Source organism: Gymnogyps californianus, chromosome 8 (assembly GCF_018139145.2).
Source record: "Gymnogyps californianus isolate 813 chromosome 8, ASM1813914v2, whole genome shotgun sequence".
Lineage (NCBI taxonomy): Eukaryota > Metazoa > Chordata > Aves > Accipitriformes > Cathartidae > Gymnogyps > Gymnogyps californianus.
This window is the reverse complement of record NC_059478.1, coordinates 34,222,836-34,248,849: the sequence shown is the minus strand read 5'-3', so window position 1 is coordinate 34,248,849 and position 26,014 is coordinate 34,222,836. Positions and strand designations below refer to the sequence as shown.

Genomic DNA, 26,014 nt, shown 5'->3' with positions numbered 1-26,014 from the left:
GGAAAAAAAGCAAAGCCAGGTATTAATACAGCCTTGGCTGTAGTTTAAGGAAAATTGTTAATGTGTTTCCTAGGCTATAGCATAGCTATTATATACTGCAGCCAGGCATGATGCTGCAGTCTAAAAGCTTTGCTAGCAGGAGTAACATAAGACAGTCCTACGTCTGCATTAGAGGCTCAACAGGGCATCTTATCATTCAATAGCTGATCATCCTACGCTATTTGATCCACTACACTCTGATAGCTGGAAAAGGCCTTATATTCAGTGTACCATTACTGCATTTATCTACCTATAGCGTGTGCGTATATATATCTACACTGCAATTTTTTTTATATAATATACACACACACACACACACAGACACACACACCCTACCTATTTACCTAGAGTTTTCAGGGAATGTTGGTACTCAGTGGCAGAGCATTTGCTTACACTTTGGGATGAGGGTCTGCTGAGCAGGACTGCAATAGGAACGGGCATAAGGCAGGAAATTCAGACATGTTCAACGGCACAATTCTTCCATCTCATACCAGTAGTTCCCTTCTAACTTTTCCAGTGTGAATTCGGGAGCAAGGCTGTATCTCAATAGCTTCCCCGACACACCCACACATTGTTCTCCGGGAACAGGATGTTAGAAAATTAACAGTGAAATGAATGATATTTTTTTCTAGGTTTATTTTTCTTTTTTAAAAAGATGAAAAGATTATTTACAAGAAAATGAGACATGTTTTATAAACATCCTCTTCTCAAACCTATTGTGTGTCACCCTATGAATTCTGAAATTTGGTATATACACATTAGGTCTTCAAAATCTTTCACACTTAGAGAAAACCTAAATCCAAAGCATTTGCCTTTTCTTTTAACCTTCTGTACTTGTGCCCCAAAATAATTGTTTGGTACGAAACCTAGTAAAAGTATGTGTTTTCACATTAATGAAGAATATGCCAAAACCTTCTAATCCTAATATACAAACAGTGCCAAATGTAAAAGATATGCAGGAGGATGCTGCAAGACTCTACAGCTGATGTTCTTGGAATAACTACTAATGACTAATGCATCTTATCCCAGCCAGCTTCAGCAGCACTGGATTTTTTTTTTTTTATTATTTTTTATTTTCTAGAAAGTTGCACCTCTTTCATCATTTTGCCAGCGGATGGTAAAAACCCGCCCTTGACAATCTTATCTTTCAGCTAAGCAGTGTACAGTCAGATAAATGTTTCAGTGTATCTACAGCCTAAAGTTCCGAAGTTGGCTGAACCTTTAATAGCAAAAGCACCATTTTATAAACCGAACGAGTCACATGAAGCAGCAGCACATTTCCTTAGTCTTTCCAAAGCACTTTCATTCCTGGACTTTTCTTTCTCACTTTTTTCTGCTCTGAGCTGGTGCCCTTCAGGACAATGAAGAATTTGCACTCACTGGAGCAGGCACAGGACCAAGCTATGGGATCTGCACTACATAAATTGACTAAACCGACAGAGATCGGTCTGCTTTCTCCACCCTGCCACAGCATTGGCAATGTTCTCTACTCCTACGAGCGCTCAGAGCGCAGCTTCAAGAATTTGCTTTCCACAGCTCCCTGGCAAGCAAACGTGCCACTCAATTTCACATCCCTCTTCTTCACATCTTTCACCACATCCTCATTACAAAAAACACACAGAAAACCCCAATCTTGGGAATGGGAAGGAGAAAGCCCATAATGCATACACCAAAATTCAGGAGGATATTCTTAGATGAAGGAAAATTTAGCCAAGCCAACCTCCATTCCATAAAATATCACCCATAATTGGTATTCTCAAAAAGCCCTTTTCCCTGAGAAGCAAGGGCCACTTCCATAGGATTCCAGTTAGGCACATTACCCACCCATGTATGTTTTAGCAATAAGTCAATGAACCTGCAGCAACGGCAATTTTCATTAAAAGGACCCCCCCGCACACATTTGGGAAATAATTCAGCTATCGGGCAATTCAATCCTGCATTTTCACATTATAGTTCAAAAGAAAGTCAGCAAGTGAAATAAATTAAAAATGCATACAGATCATGCAGATTCCAGATCAAGTAAATGCTACTTAATAAAAACGTGCCTTTTTTTTTTTTTTTTTTTTTAATATTCGAGACACTACACTCCTTTGGCCTCTGTCAAAGTGAGAATCTCAAATAAGGAAACATTTGCAAGCCTCAGAAATAATCAGGATTGCACAACAAGGGACTTACTTCCTTGGAGCTTTGTGCCATTGTTTGTATTTCGTATCAACTGGAAAGCCTTTTGAAATCCCACTGCATGCTGCGTAGGGCTGTCAGATGACTTTATACTGCTAACGAAGGTGGACATCTTTCTTTTTGTCTCGCTAGTGGCAGGAGACAGAAACGTCTTATAGCACTGATCCAGCGAGCAGGTTCTTACTGTGTCTGCCACGGTTAACACAGAGATCTTGAAAGAGAAGAAACTATATTGGATTACCTTACCATTTATAATTCTTTACGCACTGATACAGAAAACACAATGATAAGCCAACTGAAGAGATTCCGTGGATTTAAAATTCAATTGTTAAAAAATAAATGCTTGAGGCATAAATCCATCAAATTTGAAAAGGATTAGACTTATGGTGATTTCAAGAAAAAGAGACTTCAGCCTTTGTTTCTCAGACGAAGTCAGCTTCACTCTGCTCGTACATAATAGTTAATAGACTGTTCTGGGCAGAAGCCTAAGTGAACTAGAGATAACTGAAAAAAAAAATCAGCAGAGAGCATTTTCAGGAAAGCCTTGAGTGCCTATAGAAAAGTGGAGTGCGTACAGAAAATGGAAAAAAAACCCTCTAAGAACTTTTCATAGGCAAGGCATTATGTTGTTCTAACATTTCAGTCAAAGCAAGCCAAACCTACAGTCAGTTTTTATCCTGTAAATAAGTTAAGGCATGTAGTGGTAACACTTGCATTAATACACACATAACATATCACTCTTATTAAATGAGTGGCATACTTTATTATAAATTAAGACTGATGCAAGACAGTCACAGAATTAAGCAGTAATTACATACCTGTATAACAGGTTTCATAACCACTGAGCTACTGACCAAGTAATATGTGCCTTACATGTATTTTCTTCATTATAGGTCTACATTAAGACAAACACTTTTGACACTTAAATTCAAGTACTATTAATTCTGCTAAACTATAAGCATTATTTTACAGTATTAAAACTCTCTAAAAGCACAGAAGTTAGAAGTGTTTTTCCCGTACTATTAATGAGAAGACTTAAGGCAAAGATTATAATCAGTTGTTCTTCAACTTGATTTGACTGAAACTCCCTTCCTACTAAAAAAAAAAAAAAACAAAAAAACCACCCAAGCAGAAAGAATGATCAAGGTCCCACTAGCAGAGAATTACTAAAAGTAAAGACCAAACTGGGGACTGCTTGTGGTCCTACAGAGGCACCTCATGGGCCCCTCATTGTAATCCGTACTTAAAAAGCTTACAAACTGTACTTAAAAAAATAACAGGTTAAGTGACTTTCTCATTGTCAACTAGAGTATCTGTGGCAGAGCAAGAAATAAAATCCAGATTTCTTGGCCCTTTGCTTTATCCTTTCCTTGCTGGTATCACGGTTGTCTGGGAATCTTCCAAACACTAATTCTGTTTCCGCTCACTCCAGTATAGCAGCAGAATAAATCATTTCCATTTTCACAAGCAAAAAAGACAGCCTCAGAGGTAAAATGAGTTGCTCAAAGCAATCTAGTACTTCAGAAGTCGTCAGGCTCGGAGCATGGTTCTCCTAACTGCACGCTGTATCACAATGCTGACCATCACCTAAAGTCTGCCAAAATGAAGGAGCCTTTAAAGATTACTCAGAAACAAGATTTTGCCTTAGATCAGTGGTTTTCACTTTTTTTTTCAGCCTGCGGATCCCCAAATGTTTCCCCTGCAGTAATACAGACTTCCAAAAGTGAGTTCAAGTCTTCATCACCTATTAGAGGTAGACCACAGATCCCCATGAGTCCATGGACTGCAAGTTAAAAACACCGCTTTGGATGAAAACTGAAAACACTGAGCATGGTTGAAACCAATGAAAATATGCTCATTGCTTGGAGAAAGCTTACCTTATCGTGTTCATCTATAGAGCTCAGAATAACCTGAGCAGCATCTTTGGCAATCTGAAGCTGCGTCTCTGTGACTGAAGCCCCGTGGTCCACAATGACAACAATATGCTTGGACTGAGGTCGAACAGTAGAAACATAGACAGGCCTGCAGAACAACAAAACCCAAACCACTGTCATGAGTCATCTTGTAATTTCCACTAAAACATTTGACAAGCAAAAATAGTCAGAATTAAAACCAAAAACACCTCATGAAGAAACAACGAATTGTAACAGGAACTTTTGCCTTTATGAAAACTTCTACTAGGAAAGACCAGCTGAGAATCTGAACATACAGAAACGGCCCTCGCTTTCACTCTCCTGATTTTTTAACCTAAATCAGGCGTCGGATCCTTCTCCCTCTGTTACAGTAACTGCTTTCAGCTAGGAACAAACAATTTTGCTGACGCAGCAGCAGTGTTTGGGATTACTGTTTGCAGCAGCTCACATGAAGTTTTGGATTAAGTGTTGACAAGCAAGAAATGCCTCATGATAAATGTTGAGTGCCGGGAACCTTACTCACATGTAAAAGTAAGTGCAATAGTGGGTATTCGCTGGTTACATGACAAGTAAAAACCTGTGCAACTGTGCAGAGTTGCATTAGCAAAGAGTGTTTGGTTTACTGTAATAAGGGAAGGCTTCTGGCCAAGAAAGGGTTTTCTTTTGGTGCCCTGAAATGCATTTCACACGGGTCGTGCTCCACAACCCCTTGGGTCTGCGCAGTTTTAAACCCCATGGCCAATCTGAGTTAACTCTGGTGAAGGCTCTTGGTGCTGCCATGTGCCTGCCTGTGCTAACATCAAAAAACATATTTTCAGTGAAGCGGTGCTCAGATCCGGTTCAATATTGTGAGAGATGTGTGAAAGATTTCACAAGCTCTCGCGCCAAGGTTTCAGCCTGGAACAGATTAGGAAGATCTTCAGCAAGGAGGAAGGATTAAAAAAAGACAGGATTCTCTTCCCTCTTTAGTCCAGACCCAAAACTAGTTAGAGTCAAGTGTGAGTTTTGGGATCTAAATTTTATTATATCAAAGGCAGCCACAGAAATCTTATTAAGAGTAAAGGAAATGCAGAAAACTTTAGACAAGGCACTGCAATAAACAACTGGCACAAATCAGTTCTTAATTGTAAAACAGCCTGCAGCTCTATACTGGTATTAATACCTAGAACTTAAATAGGGCCTTTGATCTTCAAAGCACTTAAGTATTAACTAATTAATCCATCCGAACTACCCTCTGAAGTAAATATTAGCAAAAATATATCCCTTAGTTAGCCATGGAGAAACTGCGACCCAGACTAAGTGATGTGGATGAAATCACCAACGGTTTTAGTGTCAAAATTCTGATCAAGACTGGGGTACCCCCAGCTCTCATGTCTTCAGACCGCACCTTTCCAAGATCACAGAAAACATAATCAAGCCCAGACGCTTCATGTTTTGATGACACACAGAAGATAACATCTGTAAACATTTGACTGCTCAACACTGACAGGTAACCAAAACACTTCTTAGTCTCTGTGCACTCAGCTACATGGAAACGTACCTGGATGTGCTGATACTTCCTCCGCATAGATTGATTAACTGGTACTATTAGCTAATGTGTGACCAGAGATACCAAAGCCACTGCACTTTCTCAGAAGATTCCACCTTTGAGTATTTATCAGTCCCACAGTACTGACAGCAAAAGCTAGGGAAAAAATACTGCACTGCAACTGCTTTGCTTCATGCCTACAGAACAGAAATATTCCCCGGTGCAGGAAAACCCTGTCAGCATTTGATCCTTTTTTCTACAGTTTTTTTAGTAGAAAAAGAAAGTTTCCACTATTGCTGCTTCCCTACTATCCACAATGTGCCACTTGAACCTTGGGTGGAGACTGGAAAAATGCTCCTACCTATGCCCTTTCCCGTCTCTCATCCTTCCACTCCCCTCCCCAAAACGATGCACCTGCCAAATCAATAGAATACATGTTCACTACTTTATTAACAGGGGTCAAGTATGAGTCAAATATAAGTCAAATTTTGCCTATGGGCTGACCTACAATTCACAAGTTACTGCTATTTACAGCTTATTTGATTTGGGAGAGGTGAGGAACCTGTATGTAATTTTATTTTACTTCAAATTTTCTTAAAAGTGAAAACTGGTGCTTTAAAAAACAAACCTAAGAAAACTCAAGGGACTCCATTAAAAGTTGCTCATGAATGCTGTCGTCTTGGCAAAGCATAACGCTGAAATGAAATCAGTGCTTGAGGAATCTAATTTTAGTGCTTTGCCCAGTAAATTATAAGGAGACAAATCATACCTGCTGCGGTGTTCATAGCTGCCTTTGCACCGGAACTTGTGGGCTGGGAAAACGGTGAAAATGCCTTCTTCCGAGCTGAAATACTGCCACTTAATTCCTGGGTTAGACTTCAGATTATCAGCAAGAACTGAAGGTTGGAGAGGAAAAATGAAAAGAGTTACAAAGGGAGGTCAAACTTGGAGGTATGTTTATTCAAGGCCTCTTTCGTATGCGCTTGGAGAACAACATCCAGGGTCCCAACATGAAATACAAGCAGCTCTATTTGAGGACTGATAGAGCTTCACGTCTGATTTGCAAACAGTTAAAGTCTTTTGGAAACTTAACACTGGATTTGAGAGATTTTGTTTAATATGTGATGACAATTCCTGAATCTCTGAAGTATAACTGGGTCCCAAGAAGCCAAGGCAGGAGCAAGGAAGGAAGAGATTAAGGCAATTATCTATAATATATATACATACATACATACATTTACATGTAATGATAAATACATTGTCCACATAGTTTTCATAAAGAAAAAAACTCTAATGTTAAAAAAATCATGTGTTCTTTATACTGAAATAACTCCAAAATATTAAATAGGTTTGCTGCTTATAGCCCTGTAACCCAATCTGTTAACATTACCTATTCTGACACGTGTTTAAAAACAACTACATGAACATTTAGGAAAAACAGCTTTACATGCAAATGTGGGTCAAGGAAAAACTCACTGTACAGAAATAGTTGAAAAGGTTAAAAAAAAAAGGGAGACTCTTTCCTCTTTGTTTGTCGTGCTCTCCTGTTTGTGTAAGGGTAGATAGGTACAGCTCCTGCTCTTGGGACTCAAGAATTTCTCCAAGTTTCTCATTATCCCCATGCCATAATTAACAAAGCTGTGGGCCCCTCAAGTATTGCTTGTTAGGAGAAACAGCCACTTTTCAGGGAAAACACAGCATCTTCCCTCAAAGGGTTATGCAGTGGTGGGTGGTGGCTCCGTGCTGGTTCCACCCATCCTCACCGTCAGCATCTCCACCAGGTTCCCGTTTTCAAGATCATAAAATTCAGAAAGAATGATAATAACAGTTCTTAGCAGCTATACCACAACTTTCCTCCAAGTCTCTCAGAAACTCCTCTGTGGCAGGTGATTATTAGTTACTCGTTGCACGACAAAAAAGTGAAGAACAAAGAAGGCAAATGACATGTTCCCAAGTCGTGTAGTCAAGCAGGAACTGAGCTCAGAATATAACCGTCGGGTACAGATCTCAAACACTCCTGTAGTTTATAGGCACATTCATTCTCTCTAAAATGTGCTTGCTTTCTTATTAAAATAATCTCTATGGAAGCATTACTTAACACTAACAACAAAAGCAATTCAAAAGCTACAGCTTAGCGATATTAACAAAACCGACTACATTAGTAAAAACACAGAACACCACGAAAACCAACAACCAAATAAAGCAGCGACCCCAGGGCCGAGTCTGTCTGCACTAACAACTTATAAAGATATTTAATACACCAAGCTAAACCAACAGAGCGTACAGATATTGCGGAAATCCCGAGCACTCAGAGCCCAGGTGGGGACAATCCTGTTTGAATCACCCGAGGCAGAGGCGGCATCGGGATTTCTGCCTCGTAGCACGATGGAAATGTCCTAGCTGCCACCGGGAGGATGCACCTCGACTGCTCTCCCCGCAAGCTTGGAGAGATGAAGGGATCGGCGCTCATCCCATGCAATCGCCAGCTGTGCCACGCCGGTGACATTAGGCAGCCCTAGGCTTGCTGAGTCCCTTAAAGCAAGAGGAAAAAAATGCTCCCAGGAGAGAGGGAACGGAAAGTCATTAGCACGGGAGGCACCATCCCTCTCCCCAGCATGGGAGGCACCAACCCTCTCCCCACCGCGGCAGTAACAGGGTTATATTCCACTCAGGGCAAATCATCATCTCTGCTTGCAGCAAACTGAAAATAAAACTTGAATGTTTGAACTCTTTAGTTTTTACCTAACAGTTAAAATGGATCATATCAGCTTAAAATGCATTTAAAAAAAAAAAAAAAGTATTTCCTTGCCATTTCTCCTTTCATGTTCTTTGATTATCAAACTAGCCAGAACTGGCAGAGGGGAGCTCTGATTTACAGTGCTTCACCTTTTGCTGAGCATTTACTTTCGGCATTTCCCTTAGGATTGACACTGAAAACAGGCCAGTTTCATCTCCTAGATCTCATTCATTATCAAATGTGCCAATATTTGGATTGGAAATCACTGCAGGGCACATTTCAAACCTTAGCCAGACATTCTACAACAAAATATCCACATACAGTATAGTTTAAGTTCAACATCCTCAACAGTTTAGCACTTACTCAAGTTTCCCAGACTGGCTGCAGCCACGATGTTCTCTCCACATGCAGCTCAGCATAATTACCCTGTAGAAACCACTATCTTGGGGGGTTTTTCCCCACTTTTTGCCACAGTTTTTTATATTTCCACAGTGCCTAAAAGTCCCAGTGGACGTCCTGGTTGCACCCTGCTGGACTCCGTACAAAGATGCAGCTTTGCACGTTGTGGCTTTGAAGAATTCAGTGCCTCAATGGACCGAGGACAAAGCAAGAACAAGACATGAAATGGTTGATGAGGCTTTTCCCAGTGCGTTAATGACTGAGTCGGGAACCAGAACTACACTCTGTTCACACCTCTCACTTTCTCATCTTTCTCCAAAAAATACCAATTCAACTCCAACAAAGATGCCAAAGCTTGTTTCTCTCTCTCCCCTGTGCACAGGTAAAATCAGCCTGGTGATGCTCTTGGGAGCAGGCATCTTTTGTCTCATGAATTTTCACACTTTCGAAGAAAGCACCCATGACCTTGCAACGAAATGTCAAACAAATTTGTGAATACTGTTTGTTTCACTCAAGTTCCTCCTAAATTTCTCTTAAGTTCTTGTTTTGTTTTTACACCTGATATGATACCAGTTTAGCAGCGCCATTTCTGATTTGTACAAAGAGCAGGTTTCCTTGGTCATGGACAATGGTTTCTGGGTAGCAGGGACACAAAGCAATCTGAAATTTTAATATTGCCAAATTTAGGTACCATGGAAAACTTTAGGTGAAAATCAGTTTTAATTAAAAACAAAATAAACCTAACCCACACAGAGTTTCTAGCTTTTATAGCTAGGACTACCAGAAATTCCTCTCCTCATCCCCCTCCAAAGCACCCATCCTCTTTTCCTCTCTGAAATCCTGTCTGGGAAAAACCCAGGTTAATTTGTGAACTCATCGAGGGTTTAGCAGCCTGACCTTTCAGAGAATGTGCAGCACCGGTGCTCACAGCCCACACAAGCTCTCCCGCATGGGAGCACATTGCCCGGCCACAGCTGTGGGAATCCAGGAAAGTATCTGATAACCCTTTATTAAGCTGCAAAGAGAAACTTGGGAAAAAATCCTTTAAAATTATCAAAACCTTGGAAGGAAGAAAAAAAAAAAAAGAAAATCATAACTATTTAAAATTTTTTTTTTTTAAACAACACTGTCAGCAGTGTATGACAGTCAACATTATCCATTGTACTGCAATACAAAAAACTCAGAAAAGGCTAATACAGTTACACTTTGACATAAATAAGGTCACCAAAGTCCAAGCACACCACCACCGTGCAGCAGAGCACTTGGGATGTGCAGGTCATTCCTGGCTTCCCTGATGTCCAGGTCCAGGTGCCAGAGGAGAACCTCACAGCTGTACCATGCAGCGGGCGTAACGCAGCAAGTTAGCAAATTACTCTTAAATGTTTTGGTTATTTATTTAGGTGCAGGCATGGAGTACCTATGGAAGAGTCTGTCATGCGCACCGAGTGCTTCTTTTGGATGCCGCGGTTTTCAGCGAGACCGCTACGGCTGAACTGCTGGTTCACATGATGCACTGCCCTGCGGGCGGGGAGGGACATGAGACTATTGAACATTTAAACCCTTCTTTTTATGTCTAGCCACCAGGATTTCATAGTTCTGGGGCTGAAGTATGGCAATTGTTTTGTTTTGTATAAAGAGGCTGAATTTCTGGTATTTAAGTTTTTGTTATGGGTTACAGAACTTGAAAAATGTGTTTTCAAATCAGCCATGTGAACACTCAGATAAAGCCTGGATGAAATAACTTGTCCAGTTTAATTTCACCAACAGCATTAAAATAAAGGAGTTTATAATTAAAAGGGTTTTTTTTTTTAATCATTGCTATATTAAAGATAAACTTCTCATTCCCACAAGGCCATGATTTGTATTTATTTCCCCACGAGAGCATCTGGATTTAAAAGTGTTCATTTTCCCCATAAAACAATTGGTTTTGAATCTCAAACAAACTCTTTACAGCCTCGGTGCCTCTCTCTGCTGTTCCTCCTTTTCACAAAGTTTGCTCGTGTTTTCCTTCAGCTAGTATGTGAGTTCAATAATGCCTTCCCCAGAGACAACCAGTTTTATCGTAACTCTTTGCCTTTTTTTTTTTCTTTTTTCTTTTTCCTATGACCACAGCAGACAATCTCCCAGCAGATAAGCCATGGCTGAAAAATACATACTTCTTCTCTTTAAGTGCACTCTTATTTTCCATCCGCTAAAGCTGTAAGAACGCCCCGCAGGTATTTCCTCCTTTCTTGGTCGCTGCCAGGACACCCAGCAGATGCTCTTTTTCAGCCTAACCTCACTTACCCCAAACTTTCCACTCCCTCGGTTGCTGCCTGTACTTTATTCTCACCTCCTCCTTCCAGCAAAGCCAGCCTCTGGACAGGTTACACAATCAAAAGACCCCAACAAAAAACATACTGTAAGACGAGTTGCCTGCCTAGCCTATAGCGAAAGGCTAAACCTGTCAAAATTACACCCTTGGCAGCACCAGCAGAAATGTATGCAGGGCAGCTCACTGGTACTCGCTTTCTAGGCTCCATACGCTTGACCTGTGGTTCCCATTTTAACTCATAATTTACTTTTTTCATTTTCTGGTCAGGTTCAAGTGATTTTTGCAAGTATAAGAAGGTACCCATCTCCCTGTTCTAATACAAAGTATTTTGTATTACTGAGTACATGTAATGATTTTGCTTTTCTAAAGTGAGCATTACCACTAAATAAAGACCCAGCCTTGATATCGCACTACTTGGAGGAAGCCAAGAGTCCAAGTCTTATCAACACAGAAACCTTAGTGGAATCTCTTAATTCCAGACACAGACTGGGGATATAAATGGCCAACTGGGAGCTGCCCATGAGCTGGCATTGCTAAGTCACTCCGAAACCTCTGTCCCCTCCACTTACAATGCAGCACTATCTGACCCCAAATACTGCTGCAGACAGAAAGAGTTGGAAAGTATTAACATGAGAGTATTTGAAATGATCATTCTCTCTAATTATAAATATCTCACAAGGCAAAGAGGACTTTTAGAAAGAAAGCCCTATGTGATAGAGTTTATAAAACTTCAAAGAGAATGCGATATGATAACACTTAGCACTTCTAGATACCACTTTACATCTTCAAAGCATAGTCAAATCATTAACTAATTAATCTTCAAAGAACAGCACAAACAGTCAGTGGGAAAAAAAAAAAGGAACTACTGAACATAATTGCTCATTATAAAAGAGTTCTTCCAGTCCTCTTCTTTAGCATTACATTTATTGAGCTGCAGACCTCACGGTTCTCGCCCCGCAAAAAAAGAAAAGTTTAATTTTCTGTGCAACACACATACTGCAGTTCTTCCCTGACAAGTACCCCCATTAAAAATAATCATCATGAAGACACTTTAGTGTTCCCCAGAAACAACAGCAGAAAGCGAGTGTGTTTATTTTACAAGTAAAGACATTCTCTAACTCTCCAGACCTACAAATCTGATCCAGGATTTTCTGAGTCAACCTGTATTCTGGCTCATGCATTTTCACCAGAAATAAAAGGCTCTGCAGCTCGAACCAAATTAAAATTCTGCTGATGGCATGAGCCAGGAGAGAGCCCAGCTCACTCCTTGGGAGCTCTTTTGACTCTGAAGGGGAAAGAAGTATACAAACCTTTCATTTTAAGGAATGAGCCCAGCTTCCTTGATTAAAAGGATTTGGAAGGGGGGTATTAACTGTTCTGCTCAAATACCTCCCAATTATTTTAACTCACCCGAACTACCAGTTTAAAGTACAACAATATAAGGAACATGACCAAGGCACTCCACATTTTAAAGGATCAACACCTCAAATAAGGCACAGACAAAATTTATTGAGCAACTTGGTACCACCTCTGCATATTGCTGGGGAAGAGCACTCTGCTAAAGCCGCCTGACTTGAAACAGACATTTTGGCGCTTTGAAGGATGAGAAGAAGGAAGATTTACTGGTTCCTTGTTTATTCAAAAAGAAAAAAACCCGAAGGAATCTGATAACATAATGCACTGGCTCTGGGGTAAGATTTTGTTGTCTAATAAATAAAGGACTATTCATACCAGTGAGGACAGATCTCTTAATCTAACTAACCAAAGCCCGTGATTCCATCTGAAGAATAAAGACTCTCCTTATCTATTTCATAGTAATGGCTAAAAGTAATCCAAATGGAAAACTCAAGCCAAGATAAAACAAAACCTTTTCAAGACATTAAAAAAGTCACTCACTATCAAGAAAAAAAGCAGCAAAAGCATTATTTTTAAGGGTTGAGAAAAGAGAAGTACACCTATTTCTCTCTTCTTCCTCCTTTCCCCAAGATTAATGTTTATCTTCTCTTTATATTACAAAAATCCAATAGAACACTGCAAAAAAAAGTTCTTTATTTTTGAAAGTTTCATGAGCTACACTTACCCTTCTTAACACAATGTTCAGACTAGAAGCTGAGGTTGTTATCTGCACCGAGGGCTCTCCCAGGCTCTGCTCCTGTGGCTTGCCCGGAGTCTGCGGTGCAAATTCCATTCCCTTCCAACACCTACAACTTCACCACTCTGATCCCACTTTCTTACGCTGTGTGCAGAGTGGGCCAAGATTAACATTTCAAGAATTGAGACCGAGGCCGAACAGAGCAGAGTTTAAATTTATGTTTTGCTGAGAGCTTTTTATAGGCCGGGTTATTTAAACTGCAAAACTCATGCGGGAAAAGAGAGATACTCATGGGAGATTTTTTTTTTTACATTAAGAATGAAATGATCAACCCATTTGGGAAGACAACTTGGTTGATGGACAGGCCAGGCTGGTTTTGGAAACCGTGGGCAAACTAGAGAAGAGAACAGGAGCTCCTGCTTCTGGGCTGGAGGAGCAGAGGGCTTTCAAACCCTTTCTCCAGGAGGCGGATGCACTTGGGGTCCTCCCCAACACACTGCATCCAGTGGGAAAGACAGTATGACATGATTTTTGGGAAGCCGTGGCTTCCCATCCTGCCTCTAAGTCTAAACAAGCAAAGCAAGGCAGGAGAGAAAAAACACAATCAAAATACCCAGATGTACCAACAACTCTCAAGCTTTTTAGAGCAGAAAAATAATTCAGGCTGAGGTAGAGTCTGAATCCAAAGTGCAAGAGATATTCCTCACTAGCTCTATGTGAGGACACTTACAAGAGAAGTAAGAAAAATATGAGATTAGAGGAACTTTTTTCTTGTTGGATCTTTATCTTCTTTCAAAGGCGGTTTTAGTTCAGAGTAATGAATACACACATGTAGACTTATTGAGAAACAGTTCCTGTGCAGACAAAGTGCTCTGTCCTAAGTGTATCTTCTAAGGTAAGCGGTTTCACAGAACTAGGTCACTGCAGAAATAAGAAAACATTAAGAGTTTCGAGAGACAGATGACACTAAGTAAGTACTTTTAAAAACCATTTCTAACCTGACAGCCATCTTCACAGCTCTAAGGATGCTGGTGCACTGACAGCACTCTGTCCTTCTGACCAAAACTGCTTCCCAGTCTGTTTCTATCCCCAGTCTGTCTCAAACCAACTATTGTCTTAGACCATGAATTCCTTTGGGCCGAGACGGCTTTTTTGGCACAACAGGTCGTGGCCCATGACTACATCAGCAAGCGCTACAGTTACCACCAACACAATAGCCTCCACCCGCAAAACAAACACCCAGCCTCCTGCCCCTAAGCCTTCCCACATCCAGTTTATTCCAAACCCCAAATACTTCTGCAGTGACACAGGGACACTGCTTTGGACGTGGGCGATGTCCAGCTCCACACCAGCATGATTCTGCTCGATCCTCCTGGCAGCAACCCTTCCCTGAAATGACACCAGTCTCCTGTTCCGTGGCCGGGGTGGCGGAGCTCACGTGGTTTAGATGTTCTCAACTGAGGACCAGGGAAGGGAAGGTGGGAACCGTCATCTCACAGACTTTCAAACACCTTCGCACAAGCAGGCGAGGACTAAGGGTATTCCTTGTTGCTCACTAACTTATTTCACTAGATGTGTACCTAGTATCAACTTTTGTTTCTCAGATAAACTTGTTTCCATCTCATTTTTCTGCATCAATCCACTCTTTCCATTCCATTTCTCTCTTACAGGCGTTTTCTCACTAATAAAAAAACTCCCCCAAAGGCTGTGTGTTCTGAGAGCTGCTAACAGGAAAGCCAGAGGAGTGTCTGCTGTCAATAAATCCTGAAGCACTTCCCTGTTCTTACTATCACTCCAATTCCGTCTTCTCTTCGGCTGCCCTTTTCTGCCAATGCCATTTTTTGAAGCTACTCCTTTCATGAGGAAGCTTTCAAGCCGGAGGCAAGGGAAGAGGAGGCACTCAAGTCTTACTGTCGAGCCAGGACAGCAAGAAGCTTGAACATGCGCTCACTTTGTTTCTGTGAGAATTCAAACCAGAAATTTAAGAAATGTTTAAGGGAAACTATGGCTTATTTGTTTTCCACCACTCAAGATAAAGGAATATTTCTTTACTACTTTTTTTACATCCATCTTCTGCAGCAGAAAAAGAATGGGTTTTTTACTTAAATAAAAAACATTAAGTGATTCATTCAATGCTTTGCTTTTGTAACAGTGCCTGAAAACTTGCTTTCAAAAATTATTTTGATTAATCAACAACTGCATATGATTTTAAACATTATTTTAATAAGTTGTTTGCTTGTTTGGTTTTTTTTTTAATAAAGAGACAGCTTGTGAGTAAAACAAAGCTCAGCGAATCATAGTAAGTGAACAAAGACTGCCTATCTTTAGGATGGAAAACACTACACAAATTATGGTGGTGAGACGTATGTCAGGAAATTAGCTTGTCTGGCCAGCACCTGCATTCAAGATGTGGTATACAGTGGATGGGATGGAAAGGAACCTACAGGGACTGTTTGTTTTGCTTTTGGTTTTCACTTTTTAGATTTCATTAGAAATCCAAAAAGCAAAGCTATAAGAAGGGACACAGTAAGACACGCTAGAGAGAAATTTGGGGTTCTTTCATTCTATTTGTTGCAAGATATGCAAGTGCTCTGTGCGTGGTGAGGGTGGAATGGCGGGTCTGCCATTTCATCAGTCAAGTTAAAAAAATAAATCCGTATTTTATTCCAAAAGACACATGAAAATTAAAATTTAAAAAAATATTCTCTCAAGTCTGCATTACTTGTCCAAAAAAACCCCCAAACCAACAACAAACAAAAACCCCCAAAACTTATGCTAAATGAAATCCACAACCAAAGTTTGTAGTGTTCTCTAACTCACAACACTAAGGCATCGTAAAAAGTTGGAAAGTAAGACGGAACAGGTGGACTAAACTATGACTTAAAAACCCTGAAATCTATGTATTAATTCAAGTTGACTAGGATGCAAAAAAAATAAAGCCTTGCTGCACTGGAGGACCAAAAGCTGAATTTTTCAGGGATAAGTCATATGTATTTTGGTTCTAAGCATATTTCTAGCTCTTTAAGTGTGTCAAGCAAATGCACTGACTGTCAAGATGGAAATGCCCTGACAAGACAAAGAAAGGAAGTGTCCATATATTTTGCCGTTTTTGCATATCGCTGCAAACACAGCCTCACAGTAGCTGAACTCGGCTAAGAAGATCAGAGAAACTTCTTTGCGTGGCCCCTTCAGCAGCTGACACTACTGATGCCAAAGCAGACAGGCCTAGGAAGGAAAGTGCCTTGGAAAAAAAAAAAAAGAAGAAATAAAAAGTGCATAAACCACAACAAAATTATCCATGGAATAAAATCTTCATGACATTTTTATAAAGTACTTAGACTAAGGGCATTACTTTAGGTATCATCTTTCAATCATGAAATCTCAAATTAAGAGCGGTGTGACAGTTTCAAGGAGAAATAAAAGCTTGTTGCTATGGCAATCAATGCTAATTCTCTATGCCAAGGAAATGTTAAAGTCTAATGGAAAAAAAACCCAACCCTACAAGAGAAGGAAAAAACCCCAAACTATACTACTTACCAGAATTTAAGTCACGTCCAGGATTGAAGGCTCTGCTGTTCACAGTGGTAGACAGTCTATCACAGCTAATAGTTCTAGAAACATTGGTGTTAAAATTTCCATCAAATCTGCAATGACAACAAGAGGATTAGCAATCTAACATTATCTATTAAACCTACACAGCATTTACAATGGAAATGCATCTTTTTGAAATTTCAGTGAAAAATAATTCTTTTGGAAACTCCAACATTATACGTATTTTAAGGGTCCAGAAAAAATTGTGAAACCCAAAACTAGGGGGGATAAGCTCATCACGGCCGGATTGCATCTGCTCTCTACAATGATATGTTGCATTTTCCTCCACAATATTCCTTGAAATATAGGATGATAAGAGAGGGTGCTTTCATCTAGATTTAAACATTAGAGGTTCCAGCTTGGGAAATGTGCATAGCATCCAGGCATGCCATCAGGAAGTGTTTCCTCCTGTTGTTGAACCAAACTTTTTCTTGCTAGAGACTCTTTCACCAGTACTATTATTTCATCTTTCACTTTTAAAAAATTTATTCCAAGTGTCTTGCACAAAGAGGATTTCCTCTTTATGTCTTTACGAAAAAGATCTAATAGAGCAATTGTAAATCTGTGTTCTGTACCAAAACTTGAGGATTTACATTCCAAATAGCAGAAGGAACTTGACAGTCTGAAGTTCTGTTACATTTTGGTTAGGTTAAATAATTCAAATACATTCATAACTAATGCAAAAAGTATTCTAGTGCGTAGTTCTAATGACGATAAAATATAATTAAACCAATGCCTTAACAAAATTTAAATAGAAAGGGTTTTAAAGGGTTATAAATAACTGGAAACACTTCCGAAGCTTTCAAGGACTTAAATGCAGTTTTGTATCATTTACATAGGCCAATTTTATTTGTTAACATTTTTGTGACCTTGAACATTTTGATGACATTTGACTTATGGTGTGATTATTCTAGTACTTCAAAAACCTATTTACTTCCTATCAAAGAATTTTTCTACCATCAACCTATTCCTATTCCTAAGAAATTACAACAAACTGCAAGCGAGGTCTGCATAACATCCCATTCTGGACGAAGAGCCTTAACTAGCCTTTCTGGCATGAAAGCTGATAGGAAACAAGTCTTGGAGAGAAACTGGGCGGAGTAGGGGTTTGTTCAATACTGTCAGGACTAAAACAGCAAATTACACAGCAAACAGCTACATCAAAAGACACTGACCAACTTACTTAATATTAAGGGCACATCAATCACTGCCTTACACCTATACACCACTCACCCAGTGTCATTCTAATGCTTTCCATTTAGCTCAACGTGCATTATATTTTTGCTTAAGGTTCTTTATTTAGTTCCTTATTGTCAACTGCACTTAATCATTTACATTTTTTCATACACACACGTATATGTACACGTACCAACACACCCACACATATATGCTATCACATAGTGGAGGCCCAAAATATTGCAAGCAAAAGTGGTATGGAAAATAAGCATGGTTCTTCTGGTTGAAGATTTTAATTAAGAAATTGAAATCCAGTAAGTTGCAACTACTTCAACAAATATGGTGCCCAGTAAGACTGGAAAGACACTGATTTTCTGGTTCTGTCGTTACAGAGTGCTTGCTGTAAGGGCTGGGGTTCGTAGACACAAACAGACAATAAAACAATGCACTTCTAAATCATCCCCTTAAAACAACAATTAGCAGAAACAAAAGCCACAGACAGATGGAATTGGTTACCACAAGGAAATTTCAAGTTATGACCACAGGAAGCAAGTCTTTTTAAGTAAACTAAAACTCTCCTAATCCAATATATTTTCTTTCAGCCCAATTCAAATTAATTTCATTCTACAGGGATGTAGCTGCAGCAGCCCCAAGTCAGCCAGATGCAGGATTTGCTGAGAGCCTCCATCTCTAGGTTTATGGGGTCCTCGAACGCGGGATGTAGGAAAACGTTTTACGACTTAGAAGTGAAAATGAACTAAGAAAAAGAAAAATATTTGTTAGTAGGCTTAAGATCACCACCTCTGTAGGTGACTGGATCCACTTTCACAAATTTTTGCATTACAAAACCAGACAAATGCTCCTGAGAGGAGCGCTGGAGCTCACTCCGAGCAGCACTGCTGTTGCATACGCAGGTCATGAGTTTGCCTTTTGTTCATGATTCATGCCAGTATAACCATATTTAAGGTTGGGCTGATTTTTTTTTGCTTAAACCAGAAGTTTAACTTCTGTTATAAGTGAAGAGTACAGCATAGCCTTCTCACAAGTTTAGAAATTTGCCCTTCAAGTATAGAAGTCATTTCCTGAGAGCTTACTATTAAACTCCTTAATGATTTTCTGAATTACAAATAAGTAAAATAGTCTTTAATGCAAATGCATAACAAAACCTCAGACACTGACTTCTTTGGTCTTAACATAAGATTAAATTTTATGATTCTTGTAGAGTCACCATAAGTCTCATTTTACATAGCTAGAGCTCATCAGACTAGAGGCTCTATTTGAAGAAGCTCTAATCAAACTGAATTTTTGAATATCCAAAAAGTGATCATTATCGATTACTAACTGCTTAATTTTAATATCTTCACTGCCACATAGAAAGATCAATAAAAACAATGTCTCCTTAAACTGGCATGCTTTAAAATTAGTTTAATCTATATGCATAAACACTACATGCATCTTAAACTCTGTTATTCTTAAAGGAGATGAATGGAGACTACCAGTGAACAGAGTTACTGAGGCACCAACATTTTTTGATCCCTTCGCAAACGCACTTAAGGGGAAAAAAAGAAAAAAAAAAGAGTCACTTACATTTGGAAATAATTAACTGCCCTCCATACACTTTAAAAATTATGTAGAATAAATGCAGTTTCAACATAGTTCTATCAATTTCGGTCAATATTTTTAGTATACACATATCAATACTGGGGGGGATATATTTTTAAGTTGCAAACCTTCTACCATATAGATGCAAATGTAGATGGAGAGTGCAAGTTTTTGCATCAGTAAGTCCCAGAGCAGTCTGTACACAAATTCTCTCTCTCATCTCTTCACAAATACTTTACATACCTCAGTCTTTTGACATAGTCGGGTTATCGTACATAAACACAAACGTTTAACTCCGCTTGCCCTCCTCCATCCCCACCTAGCACACGCAATTACGAACTTGCTCATCACTGAAGAAACATCTTTAATTGTGGCAGCTGCTCAACACATCAAACCACCCAGCGATGAGCGAAGTGAATAATGCCGTATACAGCGGGAACACGAACAGGCAGCTAAATTCCTTGCTCTACAAAAAGTACTGTGGGTTCCTTATTGGACGCAGATGTTCGGTGCTTTTGGTATTTTATCCAAAACAACATAATCAACAGCACTCCATTGGCACTGGTGTTTTGATTCAAGACTCAGATAGGGGCAAAGAGCTTTTGATGATCTTCTGCATTATCCTCGCTCCTCACAGCAAGGAAGAGAGAGAGAGAAATGGATGGATAGACAGATAGAAAGGATTCCTGTCCTCTTGATCAGACCCCACCACCACCAGGTTGTAAGATCAGGAAGAGATGCTATATCAGACACCGAAAGCAGCCAAACTGTGACGGTGTGGAGCTCTGCATGGGCTCATCCACTCTGCCGGGAGCTGCTTGTTGAAATTATTGGCAACCTGCTCTCTGAAAACTCCCCAAAGTCCTCTACATCAAGGAAAAGACTTTACATTTCACAGGAACGTAGTTCTCGGATCAAGGCTGTGGCTTTTCCTATCCCCATTAAAATGTAACCACTTCAAAAAATTACAGCTCCTAACAAGCAAGCAAAAATGTTGTTGATTTTTTGTTGGCTAAAGAATCTCAAGACTATCAAGAATATCAAGACTGATTGATAAAGGATGGGTTTCACAAAAAGCATGTTTATCTCTGGGTAAAACCAGATGGAGAAGAGCTAGAGACTGCAAATTAAACATCTCCATGCTAAAGAAATATTTCCAAGCAATACTAAAGAACAAACTCCTAGGGAAAAATAATGACTTTTCAGGATGTTAGCTAATTGTCCCAGTGCTCCCATCAAAATCTGTTAGTGATGGCAACAGGATACCTTGTTAGTAACTAACATTATTCGTCTCAGAACACGGGCAGTAAATGCTGGGGTTTCATTCAAAATCATCTGGAATCTTCCTCTGCTCCGATTTTATTTTACGCCAAAAGTCACTGCTCACGCTCACTCAAAGTGACATGTGCATCCTGACACGCGGTTCTCATGCTACCCAAACTACTCGCTTGAAATTACCTGGCAGAGAAGTTGTATGTATCTTGATTCAAAATGTTGAGTGTATTGCTACATCACTTCTTTGTACACACAAAGCTGCCAAACTGAATTTCGGGTCACTCAGTCATGATAGATACTAACGTGGGGTTTCAAGCAGATGAACACCAGGTCCAATTCTGGCATGCCTTCTAGGAAGGCAAAAATAAAGTTACCACCCTCAACTGCCCCGCCACGGGTGCCCCAAACCGATCACCACGGACCAAGGGGATCAGTGTGTCCGCTATAAACACCCTATTTACATTGTACTTTTTATTGGAGCATGTTGAAGCACCTCAATGCAAAATCAACAAGTCCCTCACCTTTCTCAGTAAGCAAGTATTACGTTACCTATCAGGAAAATGAAGACATAGATGCCTAAATCATCTGCAGCAGAGCTGGAAAAGGAAAGCGAAAAATTACTGCAGCCCAGCCCACCCCTCCTTTCTCTTGCTACAAAGAGAATACAGTAGCAAAGTAGCAAAAAGAGAATACAGTTAATGGGAAAATGATATAAATAAAATACGCAGAAGAAGAATTGTTTTAAACCCCATAAATTAAAGACCAGCCGTCAGACAGACCTGTCATCCTAGAGCAAGGACTGCTCCAGACTGAGTTATGTGGGCTATCTACTTCAAATCTCTTTTCAGGTGCAGTCTGCCTTAAAACTGACTTTTTGCACCTTGCAGTGGAGTGTAGTTTTAAAGCATGACTGGTTCCATGATACAAGGACCTTGAGAAGAGACCAGCTCCCATCGCAAATGTACGTCCTCAGAAAACCAAGACCAGAAACTGGGCAAAGGCAGTACTGTGGCAAATTTACATTGCAATATTTGCAATCATTTTAATTACACTGGAGAATTTTCCATGTGCTTCTTTTGGGTGCCTCTAAGTCGTTTCAATTAAGAATGCGCTTTTAACCTATTTGGCAATCTTCACCATTAAAGCAACAATTAAAACTAAAGCCTCAACACTGCCATGTGGCATTTACAGTAAATGCTTATATTCTTGGCTGTAACTACTGTTTTTACCTTTCCTATGACGTACTTATACCTTGCACGTTTTCCACACAAGTTTCAAACTGTACAAACCTTCCCATCACTTGCTTTGGAAGAAGTTAAAAAAACCAAAACTTTAATACTTTAAGATTTGCAGACAAGCATTGATCACCACCCTTTCTCTGCACAAAGGAGACTTAATTTTTACCGGTGTCTCCCACTTTCGCCAGCAGCGAGACTACGAGGCGGACAGTAACAGCGATGGCTGACAGAGGTCTCCTATGAGATTTGGCCCAAAATGTTCTAGGTGGTAACACCACAGCCAACACTTAGGAAGACCTCCAAAATCCTTACCAGAAAAACACAACAAAACCTGTATTTAGACGTAATTAGTTTTTGTACTTACCTAAACGAGAGCAAAAGACATTGGCTGAAATTCAGGTTTAAGACAGGCCCACTCATCCCATCCCCCTTTCCCTGCCTCTCTCTAAAAAGCCCTTCCTTCTGGATTCACTTTAATGAACAACCGATCGAAACTGCATCCCGAGGGAGCAAACAGAGCTGCGACTCCCACTTTGATCTCTTCCCCATGGAAAAACGCGCTCCCTGCCTAGCTTGCAAGATGTTCATTTGATTGACGTTTGCTCTGATGTGCAAACTGCTTTGAACTTCAGACATTAAATTCCCATCAGGCTGCACTCATTTTTATTCTCCTTCAACAGGATTTACAAGCAGGCGATCAGCAACTGTAGAAGATAAAATAAATTTGCAGAAGCTTTGAATCTTACATCAAAACAGTGCTCAAGTGAGCTCCAATTGGATTTTGTTCGGCCTGAATTTACGGTGTAAATCAACCTCTTTTGTACAGTTTCAGTTTAGGGAAAAATGAGGGAGCTGCATATAAAAATGACACTTGGGCAGCTACTGAGGGGTTCTCATTGTTTTAAGACTCATTTCTTTCCCTCCCTTTCCGTTCATACAAATTTAAAGCTGATTTTAGTATGCAAATGAAATTACATAAGTTCACTGAAAATTCAGCATTTCCTTTGAAATTCGCAACTAGGCATGCTTTCTTGATTGTATGGCAAGATTTTAACTCATATTTTACATACTTAAATAAATACTTAAATATATGGTTCCCACTGCGTCTAAACAGAATGTTGGAAAACAATGTTTTTAGGAATAAATTCAACAAAAATAAGCTACTGATGATTCAGTTAACCAGTTTCTTCTGCCAAGGCATATAACTTGTTCCAATTATTTCAACTACTGCTTGAAAAAGTCAAAGTATACTTGCTCTCAGATGTAAAGAAAGTGTTTATTGGAAGGAGGACTGCAACCCAGTAACGCAAACTATTCGAAAACCCACTTTTTCACGAGGAACTTGGCCACATTTACGAAGTAAAAGCAACAGTCCAAGAGAGCAATTTCCCAAATACCTGCTACAGTTTATGGACAAAACAAGGTCATGCCAAGACTAGCACTATGCACGCTCCCTACATTTTCTAGAAACCCACATGCATTACTGTAGTCTGATACTTTGCAAGAACAGCAAATACATCTTAAATTTCATTTAATGTGGCCCACCCACTTCTCCTTTGGAAGTGTAGCTCTTCAGATATTGCAGCAACTGAAGGAACTGAATGGGATTCCCGTTATCTCCCACTTAACTGCTCAGGAGAGGAAAGATAAACACAGAAAGAGCTGTGATAAAATTGAACTGCATTAGCAAATATTTAACCATCTGTTTAAAAAAGAAAAAAACAGACCACTTCTGAAAGCAGTATCACAGTCAGGGAGTAAATGATTTTCAAAAATAGGTTTGTAAACTCACTTATTCAAACAGCTCTATTAATGTCTGTAACGCAACACTGCCAACTAGTATGTTTTACCAACAAATATTTCTTCATTCCATCTCCTTTCACAAATTTAGATAAATGCATTCCCTAAGCTCTTATCAGCATAGCTAAATAAAGAACAAAAATAGATTTCCAGCCGCCTTGAAACATATATGTTAGCAGCAGAAGCAAGAGCATTAACGAATGGCAACGTGCCTCTAAATGTATGTTTTTTGGAGACCCGTGACAACTTTCCATAAAAACCAGCAATGAAATTCATTTCTGTCCTCCAGGGTAGAAGCAAAGAGAAAGGGGGATGTTTCCACGAGCACACGTCTATATTCACGTCCCGTCTGCAGGTGTAGGGTTATTGGGGGACCGTGGTCGGCAACGCCACCCCTCGCAGCAGCAAGGCACCATGCGGGGTGGCTTCCCGGAGCCGCGACTCTGCCCTTCTCTCCCTGCTCAGGTCCCAGTCGCAGGCAACTCAAGGAAACCATTTCCTACCTTCTCGCACAGACACCCGAGGACATGAAATGCTGTAGCACATCAGAGCGTGATGGGACTGAAAACTAGGCAGGAGAAGAGGAGGATCGAGACTGGGTTGGGAAATGTTTTTGTCTCCCTTTAAAAGCACCATCTCTGGTTTTTTTGTTGGAAAAGCTGCACAGGCAGCTGCGTTTCCTCACAAATGCATCTGAAGAAGAAGTTACAGCCTTTTTTTTTTTTGGAAGGTAATCCTACTGCAGATATGCAGGGCTTTGCTATGTCGAGAAAACCACTGGAGTGTACTCTATGGCACCAATTCTGTAAAGTACGTACTTGCGACTGCGTCTTCACGTGTACTTATCGTGCGAACATAACTTTAATTTACCTGGCAAAACTGGAACTATATAAAGCTAATTCTGAAAGCCTCCTACAAGAGCCAGCTAGCATCAATCACAGCTTCTCCTGATAAAGGCATTTTGTATATGGGGTAGATGATGAATACTCAAACATTACACACATTATCAGACTTAATCTTTCTTTTTGTGTGGAAAGAGTTTGATTTTCTTTCATCTGCAAATATTCAATATAAACCACCTATTTGATCTACATGTTGCCATCCAGTTCAACACCATCTTTATGAAGAAAGCTACTTCAGTTGTCATTCGCAAGTCAGACCACGCAGACCTGCAAAGTTACAACCCCATGCAAAGCTAATGCTTCCAAACCTGTTTCCCGAAACTCGTTTCTTAAGTCCCTATTTAGGCACTTTTCACAACTGACATGTATCCCGTAAGTTCCCACTGAAAGTGCAGGGAAGCTGCAGGTGCTGAGTACTTCTGATAAATAAATACTGTTTATTATCTCCTCTACCCTCTCTTGCTGACACTCTGCTATAGCCCCATCTGCACTCCATGCACATCAGGCCATTTCAGTTCCAAGACTTCCTAAAGACCTACCGAAGGCTTTCTCGGGAATGAAGCATCTCAGGCATGACAAACAGGAGACATCGTCTTGTACACAGAGGTATTTATCCTCTTAAGAAGGAAGATACTTCAATTAAAACATTGTCTTGTAAATAACCACCCAATTCTATCGTGATAGGGAATGTCTGGAGACAGCATGAAATCTGTTTCTCATGGCTGCTTCAGCAGCCTTTATTAGTGAGGAAACACAAAGCCTTATTTTTCCAGCAGGGATTTCTTCAAGGATTAGAAGATGCATGTCACTTGACATCCATTTTCCTTATCTCCCATCAGTTTACTCATCCGTTTTGCTAAGAGCCTGGAGCACTTTATCCATATTAACTCCGTCTGGTTGGAGCAATGCCTGTTCTCAACTGCTATGGGCGCTTCCTCGATGCGGCACACAGTCCTGGGAAAAGGAGCAAGTCTCCAGGCTCTGACCCCGCAGACACAAATATAGCCCAGATGGTAGAGCAGATACCGGATCTTTGTACCATCCGCTTCTGAGCTTGTCTGAAAGCTATGCTCTCTGGTTGCTCTTTTCAACTGTTGTCTCTCCCTCCCTTGCCATCATGGTTTTTCCATTCCCAAACCTTGATTAAGTAGAACTGAAAATGCAAACAGCTATATCTGAAGAAAGGAACAGCAAAAACTAAAGAAAACACATAGGCCCAGCTCTGTT

At 40.1% G+C, this 26,014-nt stretch overlaps 1 protein-coding gene across 2 annotated transcripts in view; it reads right to left on the bottom strand.

The window, feature by feature from the left end:
- Positions 1-26,014, bottom strand: part of CACHD1 (cache domain containing 1) — a 111,180-nt gene that overhangs the window by 30,810 nt on the left and 54,356 nt on the right. For both annotated transcript variants that reach the window (XM_050900546.1, XM_050900547.1), the window contains exons 4-7: positions 16,741-16,847; positions 6,431-6,557; positions 4,098-4,242; positions 2,215-2,431 (exon numbers count right to left, since the gene is read on the bottom strand). In XM_050900546.1, coding sequence (XP_050756503.1) covers positions 2,215-2,431; positions 4,098-4,242; positions 6,431-6,557; positions 16,741-16,847 — 596 coding nt within the window. The remainder of the gene's footprint in view (positions 1-2,214; positions 2,432-4,097; positions 4,243-6,430; positions 6,558-16,740; positions 16,848-26,014) is intronic.